The sequence below is a fragment of the Ornithodoros turicata genome, chromosome 7, assembly GCF_037126465.1.
Source record: "Ornithodoros turicata isolate Travis chromosome 7, ASM3712646v1, whole genome shotgun sequence".
Lineage (NCBI taxonomy): Eukaryota > Metazoa > Arthropoda > Arachnida > Ixodida > Argasidae > Ornithodoros > Ornithodoros turicata.
In genome coordinates this window covers 43,569,738-43,582,043 of record NC_088207.1, presented here as the reverse complement: position 1 = coordinate 43,582,043, position 12,306 = coordinate 43,569,738, and the positions used below count along the sequence as shown (strand labels likewise).

At 46.3% G+C, this 12,306-nt stretch overlaps 1 protein-coding gene across 1 annotated transcript in view; it reads left to right on the top strand.

The window, feature by feature from the left end:
- Nucleotides 1–745: 745 nt before the first annotated feature.
- The window catches only part of LOC135401177 (17S U2 SnRNP complex component HTATSF1-like), a 42,674-nt gene continuing 31,113 nt past the window's right edge, over nucleotides 746–12,306 (top strand). The window contains exon 1 of the mRNA XM_064633424.1: nucleotides 746–915. Coding sequence (XP_064489494.1) covers nucleotides 761–915 — 155 coding nt within the window. The 5' untranslated portion in view covers nucleotides 746–760. The remainder of the gene's footprint in view (nucleotides 916–12,306) is intronic.

Sequence of the window (12,306 nt, the reverse complement as noted above, 5' to 3'; positions counted from 1 at the left end):
CGCTACATTGGCGATTCTCTGAGTTTACATATTGTTGTTTCACACTCAGGGGTCCACTTCAGGCAGTGCGTCTTTCTTAATTGGTTCAGTTAGCAATCTTACAACCTTTGTGTAGCTTTGGATGTACGTGTAGTGTGAAGCAAAGCCGACGCGATGTTCTGCACTTCTCGCTGAAGCTCGGTAGCACCAGTGTGTCTGTTTACCGCTGTTTCAGGACCTCCATTTCACTTCACCCTTTTATCACTCGTTAAATGTCTCGCATGTGATGTGGTGGGGTACCACCACAGCTCCCTCCAGCGGTGAGTCACACCATGTCATTGTCGTTATCTATTTATTGTCCTTGTTTTCAAGACAGACAATAATTATTCTGCTGTTGCAACACACAAAACGCGTGACTAAAACGTTCAAGGTTAACCAGAGGCCTTAAGAAAGAAAGGGCTCATGATTCAAATTGAGACGTTGCTACACGTGACCGGGAGCCCCATTCAAAGACTCCCATGTGAACTGACGAGGCTCGTGAGTCGGCCATTTTCCGTTGCATCATCAGCAGCATCATTCCCCAAAACGTCCATCTGTGTCCAATGGTGCGACATGTGCCAGCGAAAAGTGTCGGAGATGTTATCGTCAAACGGTCTCGCGTAGCGTGCGCTTCGACATTGTATCAACTTTGTTCAACACCCTGTTTCGCATGATCCTGCGCAGATCCCTGCTTCGAGATAACTTTGTCTGCCGTGTAGAAAGTTCTAGAGTTACCAGCACCATGCTGGTATTGTCAGACGCGCCAAGTTGCCGGCGCGAAGCTCTCGGATCAATTCAATGGATGGGCTATAAGCCGGTGTTGAAGCACATTAGGCTTCGAGCACTTGTATCTGGTTGCATCAACGGCAGTGAGAAATGTCCTCAGCTGAAGAATGGGTAAGTGACTGAATTTGTGGCTTATGTACGAGCGCAGATGTTACGGAGCAGCACTGCATAATAACCGGTAATAATGAAGTGACCGCGCATGCAGCGCACGTGAAACTGTGTTCGGTATGATGTGATGTGTTGGGCATAGGAAAGGAGCCTTCCGAGTCGTAATAATAATTGGGAACACGTCTGTACTTGTTTGGCGACATCCTGCACGTGCCGCAGGGTCGTCCCGTGTCCATTGTTTGTCGTGACCGTGTTGTTGTTTAGCGTGACAAGTTCTATATTTCGCCGCTCAATTAGTCATTCGATTTCCGATCGTTGGCGATAATAGCCGCTAACGATCGAGTGCTAATACAAACCGAAGATGTGGTTGTCCGTCTCGGTCTGTTTGTGTTTGAAGTGGACAGTCATGAGCTGCTGCGTCGCATTGTGTACACGCAAGGAAATAGCGGCTGTATACACTCCGCATGCGAATGTGGCTTTGCGTTTAGCGCGTGCGCAGCGTGAACACGCAATCTCCTTGCGTACGCTACAATTGAGACTCCATGCCCAGCAATTCGGGACAAAACGTAAAGCAGGCTTCACCTGATACTGCTCCCATAGAAGCCATGTATTAGGAATAGAAAAGCGCGTGCAGCACGTTCCGTTCTTACCGCTTTGCATTCGTTCTCTAGTGGGACGTTGTCTGTGTCATAGCGAAACATATGGTGCAAGTTTCGTTAACGAATATTGGGGTCTTCGAGGTTCCATTTTGGTTCCAAATTTCTGACCTGTAAAGTAGGCTTCACCAGATGCACTGAAGCGCTGGTTGAAGCCCTCTACCTGGTGAGTTAGCGCAAATACTCCATGTACTTTGCAAGAAACGCGTGAGCAATTGAACGTTCTGTACGGCATTTCAAACACGCTACAAGACCGATAAGTTCGCATAATTTGTTGCGCATGCAAACAAGCAAAAAAATCTCTTGCTGTCACGAGACTCTTGCTTCGATGCACGGAGCTTGTGAGGAGGTCTGAGGCCAGTGGCGCGCAGGCAAGGAATATCGTGGTATGAGCGGTGGTAAACAAGAACAGATGCCAACATTAGAGCACTAAGTTGATTCCTTTCGCCTGGTAAAGCATGCATCATCTACCTACCGCCACGGGATGCGCGTATTGAAAATCAAAGAGCGCGTGTAGTGAGTTGTTTTTCTTATAGTGATGCTTCTAAATGCATATTTGCGGGTGAATATTGTCAGGTTCCTTTGGGGTCTCTCCTGCGTCGACTCCTCCTCAATGTGGCTTTCACCCCACAATTCCAGTGCATGATCAGATGCTGGAACACAAGCCTCTGCTCAACCTGCGGTGTCGTTGTGAACTCCGAGCACATTCTTATGGAACGTGCACTCTACTGCCCGCAAAGGCGGATTCTGTGTGATGAGCTTGCCCCTATCAGCAAGACACCACTGAATTTAGCTGCACTCATTGTCCCCGTGAAGATCCTGTGCTCCATCGTCGGGTTCTTCACCTGTTCATGGACTTCCTGTCGTCCACTGGATTGCTCCAGTCGCTCTAATTCTTTCTCGTATTTTCATTCATCCTCCTCATATAATGTTTCACGTGCAATGTGGTAGGGTACCGCACCGCCGCGGTGAAACACCCCATCTCATCGTCATCATTTATTGTTGTTGTTGTTGTCCCTTGAGGTTCCAAACTTTCCAGTTCGGCTTGTTGAGGGAGCTTCACTTGAGAGCCCCAATCTGGCTGGTTCCTCTGCACAATTCCGCATGAACTTCGCGTGCTCCAAATACCGCTAATAATCTTAATGCGCAAATAATGCAATATATTCAAACGATAATGGTAACATCCCAGTTACGAACATCGGATTCGAAAGTCTCGAACGTACAGAATCTGCCATCTTTCTTCTTTATGATTCGTCCTTGAAACAGCTGATTTATGCAGCGATATTTGCGTATAGATGATTTTTGTTCGCGCTACTTGACTACGCGTGTTGCGGATCGTTTTTTCTCACTTTGATTGGTAACATATAGGGTAAGGTGGGGCAAGATGAGACACGGGCCAAGACGCGACATTCTTTACTCGACGCCGCCTGTCTCAGAGGCGCGTTGCTGCATGCTCTTGAAACTTTACTCATGTGCGGCTCTACATGTCCGGTTTATTGCACGTGAGAATTGTACGTACTGGTGTATGCGTTTAGGAGAAAAATATCGGTTACTTCTGACTGGAATGTAAATACCCGACAAAAAGGCGCGATTTTCTGTAGTCCGTTTGTTGCAATCAGTGCGGCAGCGTTTCGCAGCCTTTTCTGTCAATGGAAGTTCACATCCCGTTTTTTTTATTCATTCTTCTAGATATATACAAAATATGGGCACTCTTGGTTATTCACTGTTGAACAGAAAAAATAATGCGTCCGATGACATGCACGGGGCAAGACGCGACAATTTAATGTAATTTTAATTGAATGCAATTTCAATTTCATGTGATTTAAAAACTGATAAGTGAACTATTAGGTGGCTTTATGCCTGTTCCTTAGGGATTTCTTTTGTGCATATTGTGTAGTATTTTCCAGCACATTTTCCTGTTTCCTAGGATATTTCGAGCAAAGCAGAAGCGCACACAAAAGCGAGTCACCAGCGACACGTCAGACGGGCCGTGCCCTGTTTGTAAAGGACGGTGGAGCAAAATAGCACCGGGTTGGGTGCGGTTTTATTGGACATTATATGTGGTTATGGTGGGCTCAGGGGGTTGTGTAGGGGTCCACTGGCTTCACTTTGTCTGCATGAATTGCAAAAACTAATTTGTGTAGTTCATTACCACGGCGTGTCTCATCTTGCCCCACGCGATGCCTCGTCTTGCCCAGAGGGTTGGGGCAAGATGAGACAATCTGCGTTTTTAAATTTCTTGTTCTGTAATTATATTAGACCGGCTACATTCGTTCTCCATTTACAGGTCAAAAGTTGTAGAACCCGGAGAATGTGTCTATGGCTAGTTTTCTTGAAAAACACGAAAAATAAAAATTTCACGTTAAACTGCAAATTTCTGTCTCATTTTGCCCCATTACCCAATATATATTTCTGTGCTAGCTACCGTGGCATAGTGGTTAGAATTACTCATTTCCACGCAGAGACTGGGAGGTGACGCGGGTTCGAGTCCTGGCACCGACTGTGTTGTCTGAGGTTCTCTCTGGCTTTTTGGGCAGACTTTCCAGACGAATGTCTGCACAGTTCTCGCTGAAATCTGCCGAAGACGCATACTAACCCCCTATCTTTCCTGCTGTCCTCTCTGCATCTGTCCACGTCTGTACGCCTCTTATAGCTACATTTGCTTCGCGGCGCTAACACTGAACTTAAAAAAGAGCAATTGTTTGTGTCCTTTGTCGTCCAGTGTTTATCATCGCGTCTCTCTTTGTACAAGGTGGGAATTCTCCTGCTACCCGCAAAAGAAAAGAAAGAAGCAGAGCATTTCGTACATAGAATGTGCGCAATAGACTACCCGCTGTTTGCGAACAGTCTACGTCACACTGCCAAATGTCGCGACCGTCGTTGGCAAAATAAAGCGACGTGGGTTGGCAGCTGCCGACCACATGAGTTGTTTCCGATAATGGATGCCATTGCAATAAGGAGATACCAAGGGAAACTTCATGTGCGAGGCAGAACTACCCTGACCTCACCTCACCAAAACGCGAAAACCACGACGTTAAACGACGACGACGACAACCACGTGTGCTTGCTTTGCCAAAGATCCACTCTTTCCCAGTTTCATGATATCTTGGTATGACGTGCCGCTGCGGGGGGTCTATTGGTACAGCTTGGGATAAACGTTTACGGAACACGGTGCTGACGTATTTCTTCATCGGAGCGGCGCTCTGCTAACTATCAGGAGGAGATCGAATAAGAAACGGGTGACCAGCTATTCTCTGAGTGTGTGTGTGCGTCCGCTCTGGTTTGTTGCTGGGCTGTCGCTCCAATGGAGAAATGCAACACCACGGTGTGCCGTGAACTGGTGTCCTAAGCTGCACATCAAGCGGAAAACCAACTAACTGTCCAACAGCGGAGCATAATTCGTAAAAATGAGCGTCAATTCCCTTTGCTGAGTATCGCACTGCCAGCGCACAGTTCCAGCAATTTTCGTTTAAACATTTCCGCAAACATCATGACGCTTTTACAGCATCCTGCTGTATGCGATGAAGAAGCTCCACGAGTGTATGCAACGTGTTGTGATCGAACCTCGTTATCTTTACTTCACCAGTAAAATATCAATCAGAAAACATATACAACGCCCTGGTAGAATTATCGCTTATCGCTACTTCAGAGACACCTAAGAGGGAAGCAACGCTGCCTCTGACGCCCCCAAATCGCACAATATCGTTTTTCTTATTTCGTTTTTTTTTTCTTATCTTCAGGTTGATGGAACCACATATCCGTAGGTTCAATGACGTACGCTGAACTGCGCGCGGAGCTCGACGCAAATCAGGCGAGGTGTCATAGTGACACCTCGAAGGACATAAGGAAGCTCAGGCAAATATTACGATGTGTGTTGAGCAACAGCCCTTGAGCCGCCGCTGCATTTCTTGTTGAAACTTTTTTGTACTTTTCTGTCTTAGTGGCCTTCTGCATACTGAAATTTCTGTGTTTTCCTACCTAATCAAACCAAAGTGCAAACTGAGGAGTCTCAATAATGCGGTGCTGACTGCTTCACATCACTCGCACGTAAAAAAAGAAATAAAAGCGAAAAGCCATGATCGTACTCTACATCACGTCATTACCTTCCTGTTCGGTGGTCAATTGACTTGTCGCCACAAGAGATTAGCTACCTGTACGACAGGCGCTGTTAGACCACCGAAGAGGAAGATAGTGACTAACAAGCCAGTTTTTCCTATCACTTCCGCTTGTGTTTTCCTTGTTTTCTGTAGCATGAAATTATGTCAGTTGTTACTATAAGCATGCAGTTGTTGGTTTGTCGTCCCTTGGCTCTGGCTGCGTATCTTCTGTAGATCGCTTTATGTTTTACGCGTGCACAGAACCAACAACGCTATCAGTTACATACGCAAAGGCGATAGCGTACGATGCACTAAAACTATCTGATAGTGAGCTTTAGTGCATCGTACGGTACCTCCTTTGCGCACGTAAAGGATAGCGTTGCTGGTTCTGCGCATGAGGAAAACAGAGCTTCGCGCATTAGAGAGCTGCGCAGGACCACCACACTATCCCTTACGTATGCAAAGGCAATAGCGTACGATGCACTAAAACGCGTGTTATCGTGTGTTTTAGTACACCGGAAGAATTCTCGCAAAACCTCGCTAATAGCGAGTTTTAGTACATCGGAATAACTCTACGAAAACGATACGATAAATAAATTCTCATATCCAAGCTTAGCAGTGTGATGCCACCCGCTTCAAAGAAACAGGGCGATTGGCTTATCATGCAATATGCTCGGAAGTTCCAGCCGCTCTTTGTACAGAGCTTAAAATAAACCTTTACATGGTATGATCACGATGCTGATAAACAGACCGCAGGCGTTGTACAGCAGGTGCTCACATAGCTTCCATTGCTTGATACCCGTGTGCTTTAACTGTGGTTCGATCAATCTGAAGATAAAAAGAGAAGATATTATGCGCTTTGGGTGTCTCAAAGGCAGCGTTGCTTCCCTCTTACATCTCTCTGAAGCACCGATAAGCGATAAATGTACGAGGGCGTTGTATGTTTTCTCATTGATATTTTACTGGTGAACCAAAGGTGACACGGTTCTATCGCAACACGTTGTATACGCTCTTGGAGTTTCTTGATCACACACAGCAGGGTGCTGTAAAAGCCCGTGATGTCACCTCTATGTAGATAAATGTTTCGACGAATTGCTAGAACTGTTTGGAATTGCTTGAACAGTGTGCTGCACTACGATGACCTCATACTCAACAAAGTGAATTGTGCTTCACTTTTACGGATTCTGATCCGGTGCTGGACAGCTGGTCTTCCGCTTGTGCCAATTCTGCTTCCGCATACTATGTCTGAAAAGCTTTGCTTCTTCCGTTTCTTTTCTTTTTCGTGCAGCAGCAGAATGTCTGGCTTGTACAAAATTAGACGGGAGAATGTACAATGGATGACAAATGACAGAAATAGATGTTACCATGACACATGTTACCAACCAAACAGAGGAAAAACGATCCGAAACGCGCGTAGCCAAGTAGCGCAAACATAAAGACATTCATACGCAAATATGGCTCCTTGAAGGACTAATCATAGAGAACATTAAAGGAGGCCAGGATGAGTGTGTACGTTCGGGACTTTGAAAACAGATATTCGTTGCGGGGAGGGCGGGATTTATTGGCAGAAAAAAAAAAAGAAAAAGAAAGGGGATGTTACCATCGCCCTCTGATTATCACCATCTTCTCACCTGATTTTCATTGTTCTTTTCACAGTCTATTCAGGACTTCGGGTTGTAGGAGCATTGGATCTGTTCCTTATTTCGAATCCATGCAAGCGGAATGTTGAGCACGCGAAGTATATGCGGAAGTATGCAGAGAAAATCCCCCCCCCCCACACACACAAACACATTGGGGCTCCCAAGTGAAGCTCCCTCAACAAACCGAGCGGAACAGTTTGGAACCTCAAAGGACAACACCAACAATAGATGATGACGATGAGATGGGGTGTTTCACCGCGGTGGTTTAGTATCCTAACCCATTGCACGTGGAACATTATATGAAGCTGATGAAGGAAGGATGAAAATACGAGAAAGAATGAGAGCGTCCATTCAATGGAAGACGGGAAGTCCATGACCAGGTGAAGAACCCGAGATGGATGGAGCACAGGATCTTCATGGGGACAATGAATGCAGCTAAATTGAGTGGTCTCTTGTTGATAGGGGCTACCTCATCACACAGTATGTTCTTTGCGGGCAGTAGAGTGCACATTCCATAAGAATGTGCTGAGAGTTCACAACGACACCGCACGTTAAGCAGAGGCTTGTGTGCCAGCACTTGATCATGCACTTGAATTGTGGGGTGAAAGCCACATTGAGAAGGAGTCGACGCTGGAGAGACCCCAAAAGAACCTGACCATATTCACCCACAAATATGCATTTACAAGCATCACCATAACAAAAACAACACTACACGCGCTCTTTGATTTTCAATACGCGCATCCCGCGGCGGTAGGTAGATGATGCCTGCTTATTACCATGCGAAAGGAATCAACTTGTTGTTGTTGGTTGGTTAAATAACAAGGGTAGGTTGAATTCGCGCAAGCGAATTCTGCTACCCCACAACAAAAGAAACGGTACGATCGCACCACAGAAGGTGCGAGCGCACCGCAAAAGTTGCTCTAATATCAGCCTCTGTGCTTGTTTACCACCGCTCATACCACGATATTCTTTGCCTGCGCGCGCCACTGGCCTAAGACCTCCTCACAAGCTCCGTGCATCGAAGCAAGAGCCTCGTGACAGCAAGAGATTTTTTTGCTTCTTGTTTGCATGCGCAACAAATTATGCGAACTTATCTGTCTTGCAGAGTGTTTGAGATGCCGTACAGAGCATTCAATTGCTCACGCGTTTCTTGCAAAGTACATGGAGTATTTGCGCTAACTCACCAGGTAGAGGGCTTCAACCAGCGCTTCAGTGCATCTGGTGAAGCCTACTTTACAGGTCAGAAATTTGGAACCAAAATGGAACCTCGAAGACCCCAATATTCGTTAACGAAACTTGCACCATATGTTTCGCTATGACACAGAGAACGTCCCACTAGAGAACGAATGCAAAGCGGTAACAAAAGAACGTGCTACACGCGCTTTTCTATTCCTAACACATGGCTTCTATGGGAGTAGTATCAGGTGAAGCCTGCTTTACGTTTTGTCCCGAATTGCTGGGCATGCATTATATTCGTGAGTTTTAGTATATCGTACGCAAAGGCGGCAGCGTACATTATACTAAAACTCACTGTTATCTATGAACCAAGCTGCAGCAAAGCCATATCACAGTATGACATATATATATATATATATGTATATATTCAGCGTGCAACAGGATGAACAGGAGTGTTACAGTTAGCGACTATATTTTGTATCGACCGAACAGTTTGTTTGTTTGTGAGGAAACCAAAAAAGAGTAGAAATTGAACACCGAGCAGTGTGTATTGTATACACGACTGATTGCTTGTTTTGTTGCTCTGGAATTCATTACCTGTAGAACTCAGCCGTGACACACGGCTAACTGCAAAGTTGAGAAAATATATCACGAGCACCTCTGTTCATTTGAATTGATCATATCTGTATATGTTCTTTTCTGTAGGTTATTCTGTGTTACGGGGTCTCTAATACTAGCTTGCGCTGTTGACCCTGTTTAATCAAGCTCTTGATTTGTGCGTAACATGTACGAAAGAAATTTTAATTAAAAACCAAGTCTTAGAAATTACCCACGGCTGTTGGTGTCAGATCTTGCTGCATGAATAAACATGAGTGCTCAAAGTTATCAGATAATATTTTCGGCGTAGAGTTATTCAGTTATTTAGACTTGCACACCCTCGCGAGTCGAATGCTGCACACAAGAGAATGCAACCATGTGCCAAGTGCTTCAAACGAGGTTGTTGACCTTCTTGAATTTCGCTAGCACTTAGTACCTCGAGACATCCCACTTCAGCCCACGCAAATCCCATCTATCCAAAACGTGCCTCACGTCCACCGTGCTCGCGTCTTTCGAAAAGTACGCACCTAAAGACACACTTTTCTAAAAGTGTCTATTCTTCACTCTACAAGGGGCCAATTACCGCATCCGAGAGACACACCGTGAACCCAGCATTCCGAAGTTAAACGTCTTTGAATGCCGTGTGGACTCGCATTAAAAAGTCAACGGCAACTGTGCACATTACTGGACAATCATTATACTGTCAAAGTGTATATCTACACACTCTTCAGGAGAGGAGTCTGATCTATGGGACACAGACGTGGTGCCATCCCTCCAGGCTATCCTTCAATGGGTGACCAAGGTCATCTGCAGCTCCCACCCTGTACCACACACCGTGATGGTTCACTGACACGAGTGCTTTAGCTAGCGGAACTAACACTAGTCCGCTATATCTGTACGGCAATAGACTAGGGGAAATATGGACGGAGTTGACGAGTGTCCCTAAGCTGCTGTCAAGACGTGAAAGACAGAGATAGATGGCAGGCATTGATGTAATGGGAGAGAAAGTGCGGGAGAAAGGATAATCATAATATTGCTGTGGTCAGGTAACGTTAATAATGCGATAATAGTGGTGGGACAAGTGGTGAAGACAAGTCGTCCCCAGTAGGGGAATGACAGGGGGGGAGCGCACGCAGGTGCCTTCCATTATACCTGCTCCGTTGTTCCTGAGACAGCTAGTACAGTAAATAAGTTTAGGAAATTGGATCATTCACAATCACTGATGTCTTTATTAAACTCTTAAAATAGCTACGCCTTTAACTTACATTTGGAGTTCCGGGTTTTTGGAGTTTATTTTTAGGCAAATTCGAAGGATGTTTTTCGGAGTTCATTATTTTGCTGGGAAATCGGAGTTTTTCGGAGTTTATTTTTTAGGGCTCGGTTAATAACCGAAATTCTGTGAAAAATTTACGACTTATGTGAATGAGTGGCACACTAAAGAGCGAGGCAGAACTGGTGTGCGATGTCATCAGCGACGTCTGTATGTCTGCGTTCACGAGTGATGCAGTCTGCCAGAGAGGCCTGCTGGTGGGAATGACCTGCAACGCGCCTTTGATTTGTTAGTATTGCGCGTGACGACTGACGAGCGACGTACTCTCACGATACAATGTACAAATACATACAGAATTAAAATAATGTGCGTTGTACAAGGAATTACTTAACTTGCGTCCACCCGTGGCTTCTTCGATTGAATGTGGCGCTGAGAATTGAGGTGTTCGGTAATTCTTAGCGCACCCTTTCCATTTGCGGTGATTATTGTTATGCGGAGTTATTATTGTTATTGCTCTCGGAGTCAGGAGGGTATTCCTAATTCACATAGTCGCAGGGCAGCTTCCGCATTCGCCCCATCTCGCTGTTTGCGCCAACTGTAACCGTTTCGTATGACCACTTTGGGCCATCTGGTGGTGGTGGTGGTGAAAGGGCTTGCCGTTGTCGGCCTCACGTATGTGGGCAACGTCACGACTGACGCCCTGGGGAAATGTGCGTGCTGGGCCGACATACGTCTGAAAGCGTCTAAGGAAAACCCAGGAAAAACCCCAGACCTCCCCGAACTTGAACCAGAACCCGAACCGGGTGAACCAGAACCCGAGTACCTCCCAGTCTCGACGTGACATGGCTAGCACGCTAACCACTGAGCCACGGGAGCTGGCCATCTATGTTCCATGCTCCATTGTAGTGTTTCGCTCAATGGTGGACAAGGAAAACGGGAGCCTGACTGCCGAATCCTGGGCTTCTGGGATCTCTGAAAACCGAAGTTTCTCGGATAAATCCGAATTGCCGAAAATTTTACCGGCGTATGTTTTCCGGAGCTTTTTCGGATTAATCCGACAACCCGGAACCACAAGATGTAATCTGATCATCATCTTTCCAAGTCCTTGTATTTGAGGTACGTCGTGCTTCCCGCTATGCCGCGAACGATATTAATAACGAAGACATCCGGGTCTCATTGTCACGTGTTTACGTACCCCAATGGCAAGATTACAAACAGAACATAGACAATAGAATTTGGAGGTGCCTTTCTTCTAGACACCCACCCCTGATTTGCAAGTTAAGCAATGGACGCTTACACGTAACAATGATGGCGCCTCCCCGCAGGAGGAGAGACCCCGCAACCAATCCGGTCTTTTCATACACAAATGCCGTCAAGCTATCCAAACAACATCGGCGGGATACATAACAGACTGAAAGGCATTGGCGATCGAAAGTCTGTCTTAGCGAGCCTGCATTTATTCACGAAGGTAACCGATTCTCCGCGGGACGCATCTGGGCCACTGCATAGGCGTAACAGAGCCCACCGCGACAAAGGAGGGCTCAATAGGAGCAGAACTGCAACGTATAAGCCTGCACAGCCGACTCCAGCAGCGCGACTTAGCGACATTTCCATCACAATGTGTGCTTCCCATTCGCGCGTGGTTAGTTTTTCGCAAAAGCAGTTCCGCTGACAAAGCGCGGGACGCATTCTCACACGAAAATAAAGTTTTGTGGCGAATTGCCGAGTTGGTGTCTGTTGTTGGTGAGCGCGAGATTCGTGCCTATTTCGCCAACGTGTAAGCGTTAGTAATGGCACGCCCTGGTGGCACATCCATGTAATGCAGGAGGTGACATCCATATCCTGAACGCTGGTAAGCTGCTACTCCCCCGCTCCTAATGGCCGCCTTTTCGGTGAACTCAGGGGCATGTCACCAGCATCACTTCTCGAAAGTTTATGCTTGAATAAGCGTTAAATAC